Source organism: Alosa pseudoharengus, unplaced genomic scaffold (genome assembly GCF_046254945.1).
Source record: "Alosa pseudoharengus isolate Yale_2024_CS ecotype anadromous, Long Island Sound unplaced genomic scaffold, YU_APseudo_1.1 YU_APseudo_1.1_scf_24, whole genome shotgun sequence".
Taxonomy (NCBI): Eukaryota; Metazoa; Chordata; class Actinopteri; order Clupeiformes; family Clupeidae; genus Alosa; species Alosa pseudoharengus.
In genome coordinates this window covers 4,773,791-4,795,956 of record NW_027468689.1, presented here as the reverse complement: position 1 = coordinate 4,795,956, position 22,166 = coordinate 4,773,791, and the positions used below count along the sequence as shown (strand labels likewise).

The window sequence follows — 22,166 nt, the reverse complement described above, 5'->3', positions numbered from 1 at the left end:
CCCGTTTTCTCTGGTTCAGCCATGGCAAAACGTTCGGCACAGTGGTGCGCATAACCTTTCTTTTCGAAGAATTCCTAAGCGATCAATGTAAATATGGGTTTTATAAATAATAATAATAATAATAATAATAATAATAATAATAATAATAATAATAATAATAATAATTATAGTAATAACGTTAAGGTTAACCCAATCTAGTTATATAACAAAACAAAAAACTTGGTGTCATTTACTTCTTTCTATTATTTCATTACTGAATACACTAACCACTTTGAAAGTCAAAGTTGCAACCAGTTGGGGAGAGGGAGTTAAGCATGGAGAAGTCATTATGCTCTGGTTGAACACAATGGAGTTCTCCCATCATGCATCACATCAAGTCAGATCTGCACAGATCTGCATGAAGACGAACACGCCAAATGTGAATTGCGAATAATAATAAAAAGCTTCTACCTAATGTGACTATTTTTTCCATGAACTGTAAAAGAAAACACGTTTTTTCCCGCTGTATTCTCCATAAAGAATGTCTTATTAGACATTTTCTGGCTAAAGTAAATTATGTACTTATTTCCGGAATTGACGTCACTTCCTTACATGTGGTCGCCATCTTTGACCAGTCATAGTCCCAGGCCCAGCAGAGCCTTTCTTTTACCAGATCCCGTCTACGGATTTTATTAGACAACTCTCTGTTTTTACTGTCTATGAGCAGAGTCCGTTTCCTATTAGACCAAAGAGTAACTTCTATACTCTTTGATTAGACATTCTATTAGACATTTTCTGGTCCTAGTTGCGTAGCAGCAGAAGAAGAAAAGATGCCAGAGCACTGTGCAGCATATTCCTGCTCAAATCGGCGGACCATCGCGAACAGGGCTCGGGGGATTACTTTTCACAAGTAAGATTTAACATTACCGTAATCGATGTATTTCGTGAATAGAATATTACCAGTTGAGAAGTAGCAAGGATTTCTTATATTAGTTCTCGACTACTGAACTGAAACCGTAGCCAGTTAGACTATGTTTATTGAACTGGCCCGGTGTTCACCCAGACGGCTATGAACTGAGACACTTGGAAGTTATATTCCATAACAGTAACACTGACTTAAATTACAACTGACACAATGCTATTGTAGAAATAAAACAACTATTACTGGTAGGTCTATAACATTGGCCAGCGAATTTAAGTGGCACAGTTTGCCCAGCAGTGTATTATCAGAGCCCGTTTATTAGACGTTCTCTGGTATTATTAAATAGAGCCAGTGTGTTTCAGCATGTAGTGTTCCACAATGTTAACATGTAATTCACCCTATCATGTCTTATACCCACCCCACCTACTTAAAGGCAACAAAACATCTGACTGTAGAATGGTTTGCAAACAAGCTTATTCACAATTTCAGCAACTTTGGTTCATTATCAACAGATATGCATCAAAATATTTTTAGAGTTTTGTTGAGGAAAGGTTCTAAGAGGAGAAAAGGTTTCTGGCGAACAGTTGCCACAAGGTCATATTTTCACATGCAAATTACATTTCTGGCACACATTTGTGATTAACTTTTGGCAATGTTGTAGCAAATTTGCAGCAATGTAGTATACAAATTAGGTTTACTTGAAGTTTGCCATTATTGCTGGACAACATTGGCAAACGTCTGGCAATATTTTGTAGTGAACTAATTCCCCCCCCCCCCACATATCACCCACAGGTTTGCTGCAAATCTGCGACAAACACTTCATTTTTGTAAGGGAAGCTTGACCTCCTTTGTGAAATGTTTTTGTGTAGACTCCCAAATCGTCTGTTTTAATTTTAAAGGTTTCCCAAGGACAAAGATGTGAGGAAAAAGTGGGAAGTGGCTTTGAGGAGAGAAGGATTCACTGCAAGTGCTTCATCAGTGCTTTGCTCTCAGCATTTTAAGCAGGGCGATTTTGATAGGACGGGTCAGACTGTCCGACTTCGAGATGGTGTTATTCCATCCGTCTTCAGCTTCCCGGGTCGCCTCAAAAGAGTAGGTGTATCATCATACGGCTATTAGCATTCATAAATGTAAATATTATCAATCACAGGGCAGGGTGAAATACTTATCCCTTTATATATATATATTGTATTATGCATTATGCTTCTTCATTTTTGTTGGAAAAGGGCAGGGCTACATCTACCTCCAGAAGAGCTAAAGAAAGGCTGCCCGTTGCCTCTCAGGATTCCCAAGAAATGGCAACCTCACACCCACAACCTCAGCCTAACGATGTGAATATTTCTACTTTAAACATCATATCATAACGTTCCTGGACATATTAAAATCTCACTTGTTTCCTGCCACTCATATTAAACACTCACAAATAAACCTATATACACACAATTAAAGACACGTTGAACATGCATTCCTGACACACACACAAACACACAGTGCTGGCAGTGGCTTTGATAGGTGATAACTATAAAATGTGGGCCATAAACTAGTGGTGTCAAAGTGAAACATTACTCATGTTCATCTCTCTTTCTACTAGGATCATGGCTATGCCTTGCCTGCTTCTCCTAGCTCTCTTAAGAGCAGACTCAATGAAGCCTTGGCAAGAGTGGAAAGTCTGGAGCGAGAGAAAAAGAATGCTGTGGCCAGAGAAAAGAGGGCAAAGACCGCAGTGAAGAGTCTTTTGGGGGATTTAAAGAACATCATTACCGAAGGTTGTCAATGAAGGTACCATTTGCATTCTCTGAGTTTGCGACCCTGTGATAGGCACTCAAGAATGGGTGATTACACATTGCCGATGGATGTGATGGAAAATTCACTTTACTGCTTTGAATTGAACAAAATGACATGGTGCTTTCTTGGGGTGTCTTGTTTCGCCATGATCAGAGTAATAAAACTTTTTTCTTTTGCAGGTACTTGTCGGTCATCAGATTTGTCGGATTCCTGAACTGCTCCAAGTTCAGTGGTATGCTCACCTACAGGTTTCACCAGGGTCACTTGGAGCTCCTATTTAATTAAATCAGAGCGTCAGGTAGGGTTGGTGTTGTTTTAATTACAATAAATTCAGAAAATATACCTAATGAATATGTCTTGTGAGTAATGTATGTATTGTGTGCATGTTTTCCATACAAGGCGGCTGGAATAACACTCCATCGGCACGCCAGTTCCAGACCATCTTCCGCCATCTGAAGGTTCGGTGTGGTGTCTCACCTGGTGAGGCAAGCAATGTGGCAGCCCAAGACAGCACTGTGTCCCTGTCTGCTGTGGAGATGTCCTCCGCTGAAGAGCACCCATCTCCATCGGCCAACATTTCGGCCCTTTGTGTGTGACCAGTTATCTCCCCACTCGGTTTAATGGTCTGGTGGAAAATGTTTTGGTCTACATAGCAGGGTTTGTAGTCCGGCAGGGTTTGTAGTCCAGCAGGTTCTACGAAAGCTGTCCTGTGATGTGTGCCGTGCGAGCTTGGTCAGAGATGCTGAACCATCTTCATTTGACAAGAGCTACCACCTGCTAGCCCTGAAAAACAACGGCGGCCTAGTGATTCCATCATAAGGCACAGTGAAGGTTTGATTTTATTATCTTGCTTTTTTCTCCTAAGGTGTCGACAGTCACACACATCGTCTGGGAAGGTTGGAACGGAGGATGTTTTTCTGCTTGGGGAACACATTGAGGAGACAGTTTGGCTCGTCATTCTGACTTGCTGTCATTGGTTGTGTCTGTGTTTCTCAAGATAAGGCTGCACCACATTGCCAAACTCCCCTCTTGAACTGCAGAAAGGGAGTACGAGAAAAGCTCTGCAAAACGGTCCTCATTCAGGGGTCTTAGCTCATGTAAAAGCTTTCGTGTGTGTGTGTTGGGAGGGGGGCTGCTAAATGTCAAGGGCTGGGAGGAGATGGTTGCAGAAGAACGTGGTAGTACAGTGTGTGTGTGTGTGTGTATGACCGAGAGAGGCAAATATAAAAAGCTTCAAGTAGACTCTAATATAATCATTTATTGTTTCTTCAACTTATTAAAATATGTGAATTTACTGCCACTATCTGTTTCTGCTTCTCTATCATATTTATATGAATGTATGTGGGGATAATGGGAGGGTAGAGAGGGGGGCTGTCTGTCAATAGCTGGACATGTATGTTTTGTATTGTCTTATATTATTTTAGAAATATATTTTAGAACTCTATTTTTTTTATCAGCACCAAGGGGACTGCCATCCAGTTTCGTTGTATTCTGTGCAATGCCATTAAATAATTATATTCTATTCTATTATAGTGTGTGATTTGCAAAATACCTATCGTAGCCTACATCACAATCATAGTGACCAGACGTCCCTGGTTTCAGGGGACAGTCCCCATATCTGATTGCCTGTCCCTGGCTAAATACAGAAAAAAACTACCTCTGTCCCTGTTTTGTTTTTGAAGACACAGCATTAGGTTTTTTCCATCAGATTGATAGTCACACTAGAAATGTCCCCGTTTTTTTCCCTCTTTTCGGGGATTATGTTCCCAGTTTTGATCTCTGACGTCTGGTCACTTTATATCATATATCAGAATATTCTATTACTGTGAAAGCCCACTATGAATATTAAAATACGCCGAACCATGTGTCCTGTATCAGCTACATGTATGACCTTTGCAGCAAAACAAACTGAAAATCAGTTCGGTATTCAGTGAGGTATGATTAATTAAATGCGCTAACAGCTCATTGCACCGGCCAAACAGATTACACTGAGTGGAGCAGGTGACTGATCCAAGATGGCGGCCCCCATGGCTCTTCAGCGCCAGTAGGCAGTAGCGGTCGATGCGGCGTCTACTCTCCATTATGTCTATGGTTGAGACTGTGTGAGAGAGAAAGGCACTAGGAATCCATAACCTGACTGTTTGGTGGGGCAGCCATGGCCTACTGGTTAGCGCTTTGGACTTGTAACCGGAGGGTTGCCGGTTCGAACCCCGACCAGTAGGCATGGCTGAAGTGCCCTTGAGCAAGGCACCTAACCCCTCAGTGCTCCCCCCGAGCGCCGCTGTTGTGGCAGGCAGCTCACTGCGCCAGGATTAGTGTGTGCTTCACCTCACTGTGTGCTGAGTGTGTTTCACTAATTCACGGATTGGGATAAATGCAGAGACCAAATTTCCCTCACGGGATCAAAATAGTTTATTGGACTGGAAAAACACTGTTTCACTAAACGGCTGTCCCAACAACATCATAGACACAGGAAAAAGACAACTACTACATTCATCTGTTGCTGTTATGTACATCACCCCAACATAACATTTGTTAAAACGCGTTCACAAGCAATAGACAGCTATTTCTTCTCTTCCTTGCCTCTTCTTAACTGTGTGATCTCCCAAGTGGAGGTGGTGCCTCTGTCCTATAATGAGAGCAAAACACCCCAAGTTATTAATGTTGGAAGGATGGAGGGGTGCCTCCACCGATTTTAGACACATTTGGAAAGAAAGAATAAACATCAATCAAGGATACAAGGAAGTTTATTGTCACATGCATATAGTTACTGGAAGTAAGAAATGCAGTGAAATTATGTCTGTTGTCAGCCTATTTGTGCATTTATGGGGTAAAAAGTGCAGTAGAAGAGGGGTTTAGTAGATTAAGTGGCAAGGGCTGCATAAGAAAGATGGGGGAGGATTGGGATAGGATTGGAATCAGATACTGAAGCAAATCTATTTCTTGGTCACAAGCTCATTATGTGCACCAACATTAACCAAACCCTGGTTTGAATGGTATGAAACTCAGCCTACTAGTACTTGTTACATCAAACTCCCTCAAAACTCTCCGTATATGTTATCGATTTCAAAGTCTTTCTGAATATCAGGGCAATTATTAGAGGCAATAATGTCTGTCAGTGAATTGAAGGTACAGACACTTACTTTGATATGAACCCCTAATGGAGTCAGGTCGTTCCGTAAGGCATCGCATGCTGTCAGCAGAGGCAACCGGTCTGGATGTAACCGCTTCTTCTTGTTCGGCGTACCAGACGAGCCATCAGCAACAGGCTCGAGAGCAAAGTTGCGTATTTCTCTGCGGAAATGCACCAACTGTTCCACCACATTCTCAAGGACTCTGGAGCTATCTTCACCGCTGGACTCCTGTGGGACAGGGGAAAGAATACACCTGATGATGATGAATGATGCTTTTTTGCTAATGACAACCCCTCTATGAAATTTTGTAATATCTATTATCCTTTGTCATATCACAGCATGGCTGTACAAAACAACCCTGATCCTCACGCTTTAGGGGAGACATTGTGCAAGCAAAGCTCATACCTTTCTGTCCAGCAGGTCAACTCCAAATACCTCCATTGTTTCCCTAATGTAGGAGAGTACGGCCCCAAACACAGCTGGACTCCTTGACAGTCCTGCAGTCTTACCATAGAAAAATAAATACATACCATTTCAATATATAATATAATATTTTAACAATTTTTAAATCCACCAGATTGCAGTCCTGTATCCTGCTCTTAAGTAAGAAGATTTTATTGGAAGGATGGGTACATGACACATTCATAAAACCTGCATCAATCCTGAAGCACATTAAATCTGAATATGTAATTTGGTCATATTTAAACAATTAAAAGTTCAGCCAGTGAGGATAAAAATGACTATTCACTTAGGGCCATATTCTCCCACTTGCACATGGCCCTTAGTCTGTAGCCTGTGTAGAATGTTCATCAGACAGGTCATGTCACTCGGAAAATAAACTGCTATTCACAGTGAGACATGCATGTAGGAGTGTTGGTCAGGAGGTTACCTTAGAGACAGTCTGAAGCTGGCAGTTGCATTGGTGAATTAGGTTCATGATGGCATCCACTGCTCTTGGTGTGTCAAAATCATCAGCCAAAGCAGCCCGCACACTGGTTTGTGTAGAAGCTAGCCTTAAAAATAGGGAGGGAATATAGAATTATGGAAAGTGTCCTTGTACTGTAAGATTAGCAGTCATACTGCATTCAATGAGGAAATGTGTTTACTTAAACCTACAGGACTGGTATTTTGTTTTGTGTGTGGATGGAATACAATATTCTCTGATGCTACATGTAACCAAAGTCCTTTTAGGCAAGTCCTTCCACTCGGCGGCCATATTGTAACGCTTTTTGGGCACTCATCGGGCATCTATTTCGACAGAAATGCGCGTGTGCTTCAGCGGCAAGATCACAACACATGATTGGCACAATGTATTCAAATGTCAATTGTTTTTGCTGCGGAAGGGGCGGGATATGTGTAGACAACGGCCATATTGGCATTACAAACTAACCCCATGCATTTCTATAGATGCATAGTCTCTCCTCATTAGAAAGTCTCTGATGTAACACAGAGGTGGTGACTGAGCATGGTAGCATTTCAAGAGAGAACAGACAGACTATGGTGCAAGGGAATCAAATGGACGACACGGCGTTTGGGTATCAGAAAAAAAATGCACATTCGAGGTGGCAATGTGGCCACGACGCGCAGCCGTTACACATCGCAGTGCATTATTTCTCTGATACCCGAACATCGTGTTGTCCATTATCCGTTACGTAATTACTGATTAGACTGTGCACAAAGTTGTTTGGGAAAACATAAGAAATATCAGGAAATAGGTATTGGAAAGTGTACCTCTCCCAAAGGACTGTCTCCTCTATAGGTTGGCACAACAAATGGCCCAGAATGTAAGCCTGAGCATTATGGGTAAAAGAAGAGATTGTGGCCAATGAACTGCGTGCTTCATTCATGCTTTCATCACTGTACTCTATTCCTGTAGAAAATACACAAACAAACATACAAACCTTTTATTCACATTCTCATCCTATGAGGTGCCAACATCACAGAGGTAAGCTTTTATTGTCTCATAATTGATTCATTAGCGGAGTATGTGGCTATGGCTGAGACAGATAGTGAATGGATGATATTCTTACAGAGTCAGGTTGCCAGTGGGATTATTGGGATAAAATGGCTGCCTACACTCACTCAGGTTGGACAGACTGAATTTACATGGACTATATCTGGAAAGACCTGGATTTTGGCCTCAAGTTTGTGTTAGCTTATGTGTAATTTAACTTACCTGATCTGTATTTTGTTAAGAGACAGAACACACGAAATTCATTTGCAGTATAGGACTGTAGAAAATCCTGTATGTAGACAGATAAGACATGTGTATTAATGTGTTTTGATCTTGTAGAATTCAAATGTATCTCACATGCACCTAAAAATGTGAGCACAGGGGTTAGTCTCACTAATTCAGGCCATGTATTCAGCTAAAGCCAGACACTAAATATGTTGTGCACATGTGCAAAATCAAACAGTAAGATACAGATGTACTAGTTTATGCTTCAAGGCGTCACAGCCACACCAAGAGGTGCCTCTCCATCTCCTAATGCAATTATATGTGTGAGTCAAGGCCTCTCGTGCTCTTGGCCATATCAGTATAGGCTCCAGTTTTCTGTCCTTCAAGACATCCCTCCTATCTACAACATGTTATAAACCACTCTCAAATATGGCTGTGTCTGCTTTGGTGCAGTTGGAAGCATGCTGCCATGTTTATTAATGTTTTGCAGTCCTTAAAGGAGAACTCCGTCCATTTTTCACATATATCTCCGTTTCTCGAGGTCACGAGTCCTGCCGGTACAAGAAAAAGCGGCTACAGTGCTACACTCTAAGGGCATCTTTAAAATCGTGCCCCCAGAGTGTAGCACTGTAGCTGCCCCATGTTCATGTCTCCAGAGTGTAGCACTGTAGCTGCCCCATGTTCATGCCCCCAGAGTGTAGCACTGTAGCTGCCCCATGTTCATGACCCCAGAGTGTAGCACTGTAGCTGCCTGGCTTCTCTACCTGTTGGCTGCAGCAACTTGAGCTAGGTAGCACCGATTGTTTTTCGGGTTTTTTTCCATACAGACAGTACCCGGTGACTTTGAGAAACTGAAATCTATGTGAACAAACTTTAACTAACCACTTTTACATTGTCTCAACTTCTTATTTTTTGCTTGATGAATTATTTCCCACTTTAGAAATCTCACAAAAAGAAAAAAAAAGAAAATAATGAGAAGAGCACAGCTGTTTTATGCAAGTGCTAAATGCCTTACCTTAATAGTTATATAATTCTTCAAAGACTTTGACATCTTCTCTACACCTCCTTTCAAATGAAGATGACCTGGAAGGCACAAAAAATGGTTGCTTTAGTTAGTTTGTTTGTTTATTATCATAATTATTATTTAAAGTCATACCATGCACATTCAAATTATGTCATAAGATTCCCTAGATACTTATTGAAAAAAAATATCTCATGATTTCATGATTATCTCATGATTTTCTTGCATGCTCTGAAATACAATATAGGACAAAACAAGCTGATATTGCAGCTGGGTTTTCATCTTGATATTTTGAAATTTACAGACATGATTGGGATCACTCTGATTGTCCAACATATTTAGGCTTCTTGCAGGTGTATTGTTAAATTGTTGATTTCTATGGCTCAGTCTTATTGATTCAGATTGCTATGGGCTGTCCAATGGTAACAGGGGAGGGAGCATAATAAATGAGAGCAATTTTGACGTAGAAACCATTTTCAAATAGGGAACATAAGGGAACAGTCCAAAAGCCTGGTACGTCCCTAGTCACATCAACCTATCTTATATCACATCCAACAAGAAAAAATGGCTTCCTACGACATGACTCCTTTAATATTCATGGTAAGACAAGGGCAAATGTGCACATGCAAACTTTCATATAACCATTTTCATCTCCGCATTTGTTTTGTATGATTGAGAAGTAATACTTGTCTACATCTGAAGTAACATACTGTGGCTCAAAGCTAACTGATCAAATTCAGCGTGCACTATCCCTCTTAAATGTAAAGGCTGATACAAGTACCGGAGTGCAGAAAGTAGTTGCCCCACTGTTGGCACAGATGATGAGCCTCACACTGGGCAATCTCATTCTCATGGTGAGGGAAGGCGAGATCGATTCCTCCCGAATGGATGTCCAGCTGACTCCCAAATACAGAGCTGAAAAAATAAAATAAATATAAAAATATAGTAACCGTGTGTACATATAAAGCTACTGTGAGCTATGCAAACTATTTATGCCAACTTTCTATTGTTTACTGTAGAAGACAATACAGTCTGAAGAAGAGCATAAAGCTTGAAACGTCATTGAAATGGAGCTTGATTGTGCAAACTTTTATATACTTATTCAAACAGATATATTTATCACAGCTGTAGTTAGAACCCCAAGAGTAAAACAAGATGACTTCTTAAAATCATCTCATTAATCTGTTCGGCCATAATTGCACTTAAATTTGTAGCCCTACATACAGTACTTTAGAGTTTAAAAGATGTGATGTTTGATGTCAATAACCTACCTAGCAACAGTGGAACATTCAATGTGCCACCCAGGCCTTCCAGGTCCCCATGGTGACTCCCAGAAAGGCTCTTGCGGTTTAGATGCCTTCCATAGTGCGAAGTCCCTGATATCCCGTTTATTTGTCCCCTCTGTAAACACATGAGAGTCATATATAACATCTCCTCTTGTTAAAGACATTCTGTGTAAAGCTAATTTGAATTTATGTTAACCTCAAACTCTCACTTCAAATACTATAAACTAGCCAAGCTGACACAGCCCGCGGGAAAAGCCTAGCCTACACCCCAGATCTCCTGAACACTTCAGAGCCGATCAATTATTCTTTTAGCAACATATTTCACATTTCTAATCCAAACAATGTCAAGCTACACTCAACACTGCTCTCAATTGAGCCCTTGGGAAGATGCCTGCCAATTCTGAAGTTGGTCTGACAACCCATTTGAGAGATATGCAAAGAATAGACGGAGACATAGACATACTGTACATACAGATAGATGGCACTGCCAAGGTGAACTTCCACAGTATCAAATCCAGTTTCAGCCAAAACACTGAAAGAAAATCAAAGAAATACCTGATTCTCCAACTGTGTCTCCTAGGTTCATAAGTTTGCCATAGCGGTGACCTATAGAACCCACATCGAAGTAAACATCTCCTGTACAAACAACAACAAAAATGAAATGTTGGGCTAATGCAAAATTTTGGGATTCTTTCAACCACAGTGTGATCAATTTGGTCTGACAGGACTCACCACTCGCTGTTGCGTAGGCATGTCCATTTTGTATGATGCGTTCGATGAATGCCACAATATGGGCAATGTTCTCAGTCACACGCATATAAACAACAGGAGGAATAACCTACAAGCACAACATTTCAAAAGTATTATATATTAATATTAGATTAAATAAGTAATGTTCAAAAGTATTATCTATTATTATTAGATAAATAAGTAATGTTCAATAAAGAAAAAAATCTGAAGTAAGAATTATACACTCCTGACAAAGCACCACAGTTTTTCCTCCTTATTAAAGGTACACTATGCAGTTTCCTCCTTATTAAAGGTACACTATGCAGTTTCGGCAGTTCAAATTCTTGAAGTTGCATGGCTGGTTCTCTCTTGCTACATCTATGCTGTATAGCTATAACCTGACAATAGCCAGATGAATGTCGTTCCGCTTAGCTCCGCCTAGCTTCACTCACATCCATCTGGGACCTCTTCCATTGAGAGTGATTTCTGCAACCGACTTTATGGTTCAGCCAATCAGGACGCAGGGCGGGAGTTTCATAGATGTGACATAGCGCAGAAGCGGCTGTGAGACTGTTATCAGCGTCACGGGTTGGCTTCAATGTGAGTGGTTGAAGTAGCACGTCAATAGATGACGGACAAGTGCCTTATCCAATCATATGCAAGCATTTTTTGATTAGGCCCAGCCTTCTGAAGCAACACTTCAATGGATCGGTTCCAGATGGATGAGTGGAGCTAGGCGGAGCGAAATTCATCTGGCTATTGTCAGGTTAGTATAGCTATGCTAGGTGAACGATTCCCCTATTACAAGTTTGTTTACCATCAAATTGGCTTTGTAAAGGTTATATTAAGGTGAAAATCTTGCATAGTCTACCTTTAACCTGATTTTGGTGCTTTAGCAATCTATTACCTTCTAGGGGGCCGTTTATACGAGAACGATTGCGAAGGAAGACGACAAAATATTTTATCATAAGTGCCTTTCGTTTACACGGCGACCATGCAATCGGGGCTTGAAGACGCAAAAATCTGAAGACTCCTTCCAGAGTGTAAAGTTTTGAAGACGACCCGGGTTGCGTCTCCGTCTAAACGGTTAAACCCATAGACTGTATATATAGTCTATGGTTAAACCAAAGATCCTTGATTACCTCTCTGGCTAAACTGTCAAATTAGAATGTCTGCGCGTGACGTACCGGGGTTCTATCACACCACCACCCAGCGGTCTGGAATGCATATCCAATCGAATATCACATACTCTTGCGTCTTCATATAAACAAAGTAGGGCTGTCAATCGATTAAAAAAATTAATCTAATTAATTACATACTCTGTGATTAATTTATCTAAATTAATCGCATATATAATTTTTGCTGTGAAAGTATTTTAAATATTTAAATTTAAATGAATCATTGAATAATCAGCATTAGTGACATTAAAGTTCAAAAACTCTTTTATTATTATTTTCACTGTTCAAATAATGGCCATAATAATCTATGATATGACCTAATATGCTTTCACATACAAGGCCACAGATATAACCTAGGGGACACAATGAAAATAAATTAACACTCCCCTCAATGTCAACACTTATTTCTTTGCATTGATGTGCGACTATAGAGTTGATGAACTCCGATGATATGTAAATTCCTTGCTGCAGACATTGCAGAGGACTTTATTTTCAACACTTTATTTTTATCAACACCATCAGGCCGTTTTTTAAAAGTAAATGTTCCAATCAATGATCCAGGCAGCACGTTTTCTTCTCTCTCCTTCATTTTACAGTCTAATTTTTACTGACTAGAACGGTTTGGGGTCAAAGATCATACGGAATCGATTAATCTGCACTAATTTTTTTAATCAGTTATTTTTTCTCAAATTAATTAATCAAAATGAATCAGTTATTTTGACAGCCCTAAAACAAAGATTTCCCCTGAGAATGCTCGTCTAAACGCGAATAAAACAATGAAGACGAGACGCCACTTCTGCGTCTTCTCTTTTCATCGTCACCGTAGAAACGTAGCCTAAATCTAAACAATCTGCTGTATTTGAGGGGAAAGTCCTACCACTAGTAACAGGTGACAGACACCGGGAAAACATGATCAGTTATGTTTAGAATTTCTTCATGCATAGGAACACATTAAACCCAATTCCATACAAACTTGTCCTTATTATGGAGTATTTGCAAACTAGGTTCCCACTAAGGTATTTACCTTCATGGATAACATGTCCTGTTTGAAGTCCTCCTCATACATTCTGGCAAGCACGGTGGGAGAGATGTTCTCCTGTAAATCAACACAGCCTCAGTTTAAACACACATCCTCAGTTTAAATACACATCCTCTTCAGTTTAAATACACATCCTCCTCAGTTTAAACACACATCATCCGTTTAAACACACATCATCCGTTTAAACACACATCATCCGTTTAAACACACAGCCTCTGTTTAAATACACATCCTCAGTTTAAACACACATCCTCCGTTTGAACACACAGCCTGCTGTGTTGAACCCTTTTAGTAGTGTATGGATCAGCCCAATCAAGCTGTGTTTCCTTTTTTAAAAGCTAGGACAGAGTTTTGTTTTTTATCGCCCAATCAGAACAGACAGCTAGAGAACCATGACAAGCAATTTGTTGAATCTGACATAAAATGTAGCCAAATGGATTAGAATGGACTGTACCTTTAATACCGCACAGTTAATATATGTTAAGCATAAGTACAGTATTAGCAACATTACTGATCTACCGATCAGCCATAACATTATGATCACTGACAGCTGAAGAGAATAACAATGATTATCTTGTCACAATGGCACCTGTCTGTGGGTGGAATATACTAGGCAGCAAATCAACAGTTTGTCCTCGAAGTGATGTGTTGGAGGCATGACAAATGGGTAAGTGTTAGGATGTGAGAGACTTTGACAAGGGTCTAATTGACCCATATTGATCTCTGTGCACCCTGAAAAGCACCTGCTGCAATTGGCGTGTGAGCATCAGAACATCAGTCCTGGTCTGATGAATCACATTTTCTTTTACATCATGTGGATGTTAGTGCAAGAGTTGTGTCTGCTCCTTATATTCAAGTCCGCATACAAAAGTTTTTTGCCTGGTGGAATCCAAAGACAGATCCAGTGGGCAGGTGAAAAAGGGAAACTGCAGTGCACACAGAGGCTGATGCTTGAGAATTACTGTATTGTAATAAACCGAGACAGTGTAAAGGCCTTGCATGATTTCAGTCCAAACTCCCCACATCTCAATCCAAGCGAGCTGTGTGGGAAGTCTGATACATGGAGGGCCCATCACAACTTACAGGACTTGAGGAGGCCTAAGAGTCCATACCATACGTCCACAGGTGGGGGATGTTTTAGCAGCAAAAGGGGGAACTACAAGACATTATCAGGGGATCATAATGTTATGGCTGGTTGTTGCATCTCCTGTATCCATACTTCAGTCAGGTAATTTGCAGTGCCATGAATATAGCTGGAAATTAGCTTGGGCAGTTCGAACTGAGTGCTCTTTTAGGTAGGTTAAAGTTCAGCTCTATTAAACAATTAACTTGCCTAACATACTTCTTAGTAGCTTACCTCCGTACTTCTCCTTATGATTTTATCATCAATATCAGTGATGACCATGACGTGGATAACATTTATTCCAAAAACTTTTGACAGAATCCTTTGCAGAATGTCAAATCTAACATAGGAGCTATGAAGAAAGACAGTCATAAATAGATTCAGACAGGTTATAATGTTTAACTATAGTCAACAACAGTTTCCCACACATGATTAGGGTACGTAAATGTGTAGGCCTACAGTGAAAAACACCAGCACTTGTGAACATTATCAGAGTGTTTTGTTTTGGTAAAGTGCAAAGGGCGAAATCATTACCACGCATGTCCAAGATGCGCATGGTCGTACACAGTAGGTCCACAGGAGTACCTTCAAAGTACAACATGTACATGATAAATGCAACACGTCAATCGAAAACTTAATGGGGTCAGATTTTCTTACACATTAAGCTAGCTGCTACATACATACCATTTTGCGATCCCCTCATCAGCCAATATAAGTGGCTCTTTCTGTTTGGTGAGGCTGTTGTATACCTTTATTCCTGTATCAGATCCCGATGGCTTCAACCATTTGTTCTCACTAGACCGACTAGTACTAACACAGTGTGGTCTAACTATGGTTTTGCAAGAGTGACGAGTGTGACTGCTATTCAACGTGACATATTTTGATGTGCATTTCCAAACGTACGTCAGAAATGTCACGTTTGTCCTCATTTTCTTGATACTAAAACAACAACCTACGTCACCTCACCGATAGATTGTGTAGGCTATATCCTAGCAATTCACGCATCTATTTAGCCTATGCAATCAAACACGCTGAAAATAAATGGTCAGGAGAACAATTACGTTTGACTTTGCCATTTGCACCTCTGAATTTGAATCGTCCCTGCATACAGTGGGAAGCAGTTTGACGTCGTGTATGGACGTTGTAGGCTACCGTAGGCTACTACGCAAAACACGGAAGCTGCGCACTATTGCAGCGTTCGAGACAACACGGAACTCATGCTCCAACCAAGTAACCTTGGGGTGAGTTCAAGACGGATAAAACTTTGCAAAGTGTTTGATTTAATGCAAACAGTGGTGTATTGATATACTGAACACTGTCTGGGCAAAGGCATTTGCCATTGTTTGCTTTTTGCCATTGTTTCGCATTTTCCCTAGCCTGATCAAATCGATGGGAATACATGTTCTTTTTTTAGCAAAATGTTCAACTTTTCTATAGGCTACTGTGTGTACACTACCTTTAATACAGCGGTAGGATATGTGTAGGATTGCACCTATATTGCTGATAGGATTGCACCTCTACACTAGCCTGGAAAATCCAGACCCTGGTACCTCTACACACCACCAAACGAAAGAAAACAAAGCACACACCAGTGTACACTGTGTCATTCAATCAGGAAAAATGTCAAACCTGTGTAAAACCTTTTGAGTAGAACTTTTGCAGATTCAATCACAGTGATTGAAACATCAACACTGCAAATTTATTATTGACATTTTTGTTTTCATCATTTACAATTTTATGTCAATGATATAATCTTAGTTTAGCCTATATTTACTGACCGGTGGCATATAGGCCCTATAGTTGCCTTATTTAGGTGGAGGCCATTGTAAACCAAAACGAGGCTACAGGGTACACAAACCATTTTTGGATTATTGAGTTCTATGTATTCCCCAGTAGGTGGCGAAAATGCATTAATGATCATTATACCCTGTAGCCAAAGATAATTCATGCGTAGCAAGATGGGTCGTCCTAGTTCATGTCTATGAGGGCAAAGTGGAGTTCAGTCAGAGACTGGCTCTGGTTCAGTCCCCGCCTGCACAGGGGCGTGTCACTGACGTTTGAAAGCCTCGGTTCCACGCCAGACAAAAGCCGGAGTACAAAACAAACTTGGTGTACACCTTCATTAATGTTGATTTTTTCCAAACTGGAGGGTCATACTGTCACAACATTCTCTTGAAATGGGGAGGAGGGTTTGGAGATCATGATACCGTGTCCGAAATGTGCATCCATTGCTCAGAAAAATAAGGCTTTGACAAATTCTGGGAAATTCTTGGATTCTGCCATAGACCTTAATGTTAAAAAGGGAGCCTGATCACTGCATAAATGGGGGATAGTGGCCCCCCCCTTGTGCGGGGCGTGTATTACTGCTACCCTATTTGCATACATTACCGGGGACAGGAAATGGCCTCTCAGGAAGTATCTTCGTAATCAACCATCTTTGCTGTAGCCTCGTTTTGGTTTACACAATGGCCGCCGCCTGAATAAGTCGAATAGTAGGCTACAGCACCAGTATGTAAGTTAATGCCAATACAAGAGGTTTCATTATTGTAAATTAACTTTAAAGGTGCTCTAAGTGATGTTGGGTAACATCCAGCCATGTGGACTCGAGTCACATGACTTGGACTCAAGTCAGACTCGAGTCATGATTTTAATGACTTCAGACTTGACTTGATAAAATTCGGCATGACTTGCGACTCGACTTGGACTTGAATTCTATTCACTCGAGACTTGACTCGGACTTTGCCTCTTTGACTTGTGATGACTTGACATGTCTCGAATCAAAAACTAAATGTCCTGATTGTGGACCAGTCACCCCAGAGACACTTTCGCTCCGCGACTAAAAAAAATAAAAAAATAGCGGAGACACGCGGCCAGAGCACAGTTCAGTGCTGCCGCTACCCCCACACGCGTTATACACTGTGTGTAGGGCACCAAGAGACAGAGGAAGGACCAACATTTAGCCAATAACTAGTAGCTTTACTGCAAACTGATTTGCACTCTTGTTAGAGAACGTTTAATGTCAAAATGCACCAACAGCATGTTACATAAAGATGATACTTTTCGAGTCCTCTCCATTAAGATCCAACTTATGCTAGCCTACTGTATTTAATTGAGAACGCATCTAAGCACGCACGAGAGGGAGAGAAAACGAGTAGGTTCCAGCTGGCTTGTCATTGTTGATGATGATTGATATCTTCTTTTAAATATAAGAAACGTATAAAAGGAAACCCTGAAGGCAACAAATACGAGATTAGAGGAGATTGCGAATTTATCCGGTTCTCACTAGCCTATACTGGAAACTATGAGATCCAGGTCACTATGACATACTAGCTGCACTCACTGTGATTTGGAAAGTGGACAAGAATATGAAGAGTTGTCTTTGCCTTTGTGTAATGGAACTGGCGAGTCTTGAAGTATTCAATCATTTATTTACATGAAGCACATGATATGCCGATTGAAACGCATTCCACTCAGCTACTGTAGCTAGGTGGCTACTGGCTACCAGGCTCATAATTCACTTTTAATTGCAAACAGAAAATGTCAAGCAAGCATCATATCATACATGCTTCTCTTTCCAAAGGAATGAAAGCTGTTTGTGCCAACTTAATATCATGCTTATCATTGTTAATATTGTGCTATACATGTGGCACAAACAATGTTTGAGTTTGTGGACTAGCCATAGGCTATATGCATTATGAGAACGTGTGGACAGTGGCACACAATGGGCTTAAAGTGACAGTGCACCATTTACAAATGAGATAAACAGCATCAAATGTGTAGTATTTCTTAAGAAATTAATACTTTAAAAACAAAATTACTGTCATTATTATCTTTTAAATAATATAAAAGTGTTGACCTTGGCTTCCCTTATGAGTCGCCACTGGCAGACAGCCTAATTAATTGTTTGCAGGCAAATCTGTGGCCTAGCGCAGTGAAATGCCAGTCAAATTATTACTCATCCTTATAGTGGGCTCTGCAATTTGGAAAAACAATATATATATCACTGATTCTTGAGATAAGGGACAAAACATGTCTCCCATCAAAATGTTGCAATTTCCTTTAAAAAACAATACATTATTTCATTTAAAAAGGCTTTAAAAGTTGGATATGAAAGAATTGTGTATGTTTAGACTTTTAGTTTTGGCTATATTTATATTATTTCATAGTAATTTCATAAAATACCGGCACTGTACTATGAAAGTCCATGCAAATGAACTCGTCCTCCGCAGAGGTTACAGTATCAAACTGCAAAAATAAAGTGTTTTAAAATGCCCAAAATGCACAAATATGATTATGAGGTTAATTGGATGGCTTAATAAAATATCACAAAATACTTAACGTGAACATTGCATTATTTTATACATTAACAACAGCCTTTCAAAATCTGTCCTCGATTCATGTCAACTCCGTCAGATATTTTTCAAATTCGAAATAAATCAGGCATATTTTGGTCAGCTTTAACCCTGAGGACCCCCTTTGACTTCTTTCTGTTGATGGATGCAGCAGTCCAACACATGGTCTCATAAGTGTTTTTAAAAAAATAAATTGTTCAGCGTTGAAAGTTGAAATCCCTGTGGTCACAGCTTTTATGTGTCAACACTGTCTTCAAAGTAGAGCTGAATTCAATCAAGAAGTTTGAAATAAAAGTTGGTATTTTGGTTTAGTTTAGTGGCAGCTGGCAACTGAGGAAAATCAAAATGGCTACCATCTACTACACATGATTAAGTTAAAAAAAACATGTTGTTTTGTCAACTCCGTCAGACGTCAACTCTGTCAGATATTTTGTCTGATGGTGTTGACATGTAAGCTGACGGAGTGGAAAAGTGCTCCCAAATACTCATTAAGTAATGTATTACAACTACATAACATGATAATATGATCTAAGTATGCATGTTGATTGACTTAAAACATCTTAATATACCCAAATGCCAAATAACTTATAATAATAACTCATAAAAGTATTGTTTTTATCTGTAATCTAGGCAGAAGCAAAAACAAAGAAACAGTACCAGAGAAAAGGGAGAGAAAGAATTAACAGTGACCCAGAGAGCAGAAGGGACAGACAGTAAACAGCAGTTAGAAAAGGAGAGACAGAGATGGAAGGACAGGGTCCAAAACAAAAAAGTAAAACAAGTAGGAGAATTAGGACCCAGAGCAAAAAGACACCGCAATAAGTATTGGAGGAAAGCAAAGAAAAGGTCCAGAGCTATGCAGAATAGATGGCTAAATGAAATAGACACCCCACCAGAATGTCCTCTGGACCAGGCTGTTGAGGAGCCTACTTCAACCCAGCGTGCCCTTGCAGCTGAGAGAGAGAGGAGAAAAACCAGGAAAAGACACGCAAGGGAGATAAAAGCATTGAAAGAAAAGGTTAAGAAATTAACAAAAGAGCAACACAAACTAAGAAAGCAGGAATGGCGGAAAAAGAAGGCTCAAATAGAACAGTCAAATGTCAAACTTAAAGATAAAATGATTGTAGATTCTCCATGAACAGAAACAGAGAGGATGATAACGGGAAGCCAACATCGGAACTCCAACATTAGGAGATATCTTCTTTTTCACAAGAGCTGAGAAGGAATTATACAACTCATGTGGCACAGAAACGAGCCGTTGAAAAATCAGGTCACAGACAACTGGCATTACACTGCAAAAACTGCTTATCTAATAAAATCTAACTAAGATTATTAATCTTATATCAAGATAAAAAACTAGTTTGTATTGTTTTCAGTATAAAGAGACTTACCAGCGCTTTCTCATGAAATCATTTGACTTAATTTAAGAAAAGTTTGACTTATTTTAAGACATCTCATCATGAAAACAAGCAGATTTGCCAGTGCATTGAGCAAATTTGTCCTAAAAACAAGCCAATTTGTCTGCCAGTGCGTTAAGTAAATTTCTTCTTAAAAAGTCTTAAAAAGTCTTCTTAAATTAAGTCAAAATGACCTTTCAAGAGGTAAGTCTTTTCATACTAGAAACAATACCAAATAGATTTTTTTGATGTTATTATAAGATTAGATTTAATTTTTTGCAGTGTATCAGGCAAGATTCTAAAGAAGTATTGGCTTCTCCATAGGCTTCGCCAGTTTGGTGTTAGCTACAGACAACTATCATGCTCTTGCAGTGCTATTGAATTGCCATTGCTTTCCCCCAGCTACTCTTTGTATAAGAGACTGCTCAGAGGAGCAGCAGACTGATGCAAGGGCCAGGAAGAGCCATCCATGTTGATAGAGGAGATGGAAGACGAGATGGGAGAAGCAGGGGATTCGGTCGATGAAATGTACGATTTGGTGGATGAAATGGAAGAGGAGCCATTGAAAGATGCTGGGGGTGCTACTGTTGATATAATTATCAACAGTATTGAGACAGGGGATTGGCTGGCAGTGGTGTATGATGATCACTGGTGGTTAGGAAAGTCCATTGATGTAGATATAGAACACCAAGATGTGAAAGTTGAGTTTTTGCATCGTCGTGGTCCTACTGCCAATTTTCACCCTAAATATGGGAGGAGGGTAACCTAGAAATCTAGATGTACCCTAGCAGCAGCAAATGAAATTTGCAGCCAGGATAGTCTAGCAACTCTCTGTTGGCTTGTGAGCTGGAAAAATCAAACTTTGATCAGGCCAATCATATTGTGTGTAGAGTCGGTGGGTGGGCTTAACATAATGATGACAGAGTTGCGACGGTTCCACGTGAATTCCCTGCTACTTGAAAACAAAAAAGATGGATGCTGTTGCTGGAAAACAGCGGTCTTTGAATCACGACTGGAGTAAAGCTTTTTTTTTTTAAGTTGGCAAAAGTTTGATCAACTAGCCAACTAGCTCCACTGGTGGGAAAGCGCATGGGACTCATGAGATGTAGGCAGTGTTGGGAAGGATACTTTCAAAAAGTATTCTGTTACAGAATACAGAATACATGCCCAAAAATGTATTTTGTAACGTATTCAATCTGAGTAACGTATTCTGAATACTTGGATTACTTCTGCATTGATTTGCAATGCAGCCATCAAATCCTGCTTACTAAACAGGCCTATTCTGGTGTGTTCTTCTGTTCCAAATGGCTAAACCCTGCTGAAAAAAACAGCTAGAAACCAGCTTATGCTGGTAGCTGGTTTTAGCTGGTCTTTGCTGGTTTTCTTCCAGCTCTTGCTGGTCTTTGCTGGTGTAGCTGGTTGGGCCACCAGCTGGATATGCTGGCATGACCATCTGAGGAAGCTGGTCATGCTGGTGTGACCAGCCTGTCTTGTGGGATACAGCTGGTGCAAGATGGTCATGCTGGTGACCAGCCCGTCAAGCTAGTCATGCTGGTTTGCTAGAATGACCAACATAAGCTGGCATGGCCAGTTAAACCAGCACTATAGACCAGCAACACCAGCTAAAATGACCAGCTTGAGGTGGTACGACAAGCAAAACCAGCTGAATTACCATCATAAGCTGGGAAAACCAGCTGAAGGTATGTTTTCGTAATAGTTTTGCTGGTCTAGTAGGTCAACCATCATAGGGTGGTCAAACAAGCTGGTCAACCAGCAAACCCCCTTTAGCTGGTCAGGCTGTTTTTTTCAGCAGGGAAGTGCCCATATAGGAGAATGTAAAGTCAACAAAGCTACCAGATACAACTATAAAATAGCAAGGTGACCAGTAAAACTACAGCAGGCAACTAGGCTAGGAGGAGGGATGTCTGTTTCTGTCCAGTGAAAGATTTTGAAACTGACAGGGACAGCTTGTTCCCTGTTCAACACCTCTTGTCCAATGTCCAAGTCCCGCAGGTTAGACAAACTATTATATATAAATATCT

General features: G+C 40.3%; 2 protein-coding genes across 2 annotated transcripts; one reads left to right on the top strand and one right to left on the bottom strand.

Annotated features, from left to right (window-relative positions):
* Window positions 1-627: 627 nt before the first annotated feature.
* LOC143142163 (THAP domain-containing protein 6-like) lies at window positions 628-3,980 on the top strand. The gene is made up of 6 exons (XM_076302894.1): window positions 628-889; window positions 1,801-1,993; window positions 2,128-2,232; window positions 2,493-2,680; window positions 2,866-2,984; window positions 3,086-3,980. Exons 1-4 carry the CDS (start codon window positions 810-812, stop codon window positions 2,676-2,678), a joined length of 564 nt encoding a protein of 187 aa, XP_076159009.1. The 5' UTR covers window positions 628-809; the 3' UTR covers window positions 2,679-2,680; window positions 2,866-2,984; window positions 3,086-3,980.
* Window positions 3,981-5,086: 1,106 nt separating this feature from the next.
* Window positions 5,087-15,497, bottom strand: cars2 (cysteinyl-tRNA synthetase 2, mitochondrial). Its single transcript, XM_076302890.1, has 15 exons — window positions 15,060-15,497; window positions 14,910-14,960; window positions 14,610-14,727; window positions 13,238-13,309; window positions 11,039-11,144; window positions 10,862-10,942; window positions 10,292-10,421; window positions 9,802-9,935; window positions 9,015-9,082; window positions 7,997-8,063; window positions 7,552-7,690; window positions 6,710-6,833; window positions 6,226-6,324; window positions 5,830-6,048; window positions 5,087-5,315 (listed from the first exon to the last, which is right to left on the bottom strand). Exons 1-15 carry the CDS (start codon window positions 15,302-15,304, stop codon window positions 5,250-5,252), a joined length of 1,719 nt encoding a protein of 572 aa, XP_076159005.1. The 5' UTR covers window positions 15,305-15,497; the 3' UTR covers window positions 5,087-5,249.
* Window positions 15,498-22,166: the final 6,669 nt, after the last annotated feature.

What these genes read in the sequence shown, in the direction of transcription:
- LOC143142163 (XM_076302894.1), top strand. Translation starts at nt 810, where the DNA reads ATGCCAGAGCACTGTGCAGCATATTCCTGCTCAAATCGGCGGACCATC. An exon ending in CGGGGGATTACTTTTCACAA is followed by an intron (nt 890 to 1,800) that starts GTAAGATTTAAC and finishes TTAATTTTAAAG; the next exon opens with GTTTCCCAAGGACAAAGATG. An exon ending in CACAACCTCAGCCTAACGAT is followed by an intron (nt 2,233 to 2,492) that starts GTGAATATTTCT and finishes TCTTTCTACTAG; the next exon opens with GATCATGGCTATGCCTTGCC.
- cars2 (XM_076302890.1), bottom strand. Translation starts at nt 15,304, where the DNA reads ATGAGGACAAACGTGACATTTCTGACGTACGTTTGGAAATGCACATCA. An exon ending in AGAATTATATAACTATTAAG is followed by an intron (nt 8,064 to 9,014) that starts GTAAGGCATTTA and finishes GTCTACATACAG; the next exon opens with GATTTTCTACAGTCCTATAC. An exon ending in CTTAACAAAATACAGATCAG is followed by an intron (nt 7,691 to 7,996) that starts GTAAGTTAAATT and finishes TATTTTCTACAG; the next exon opens with GAATAGAGTACAGTGATGAA.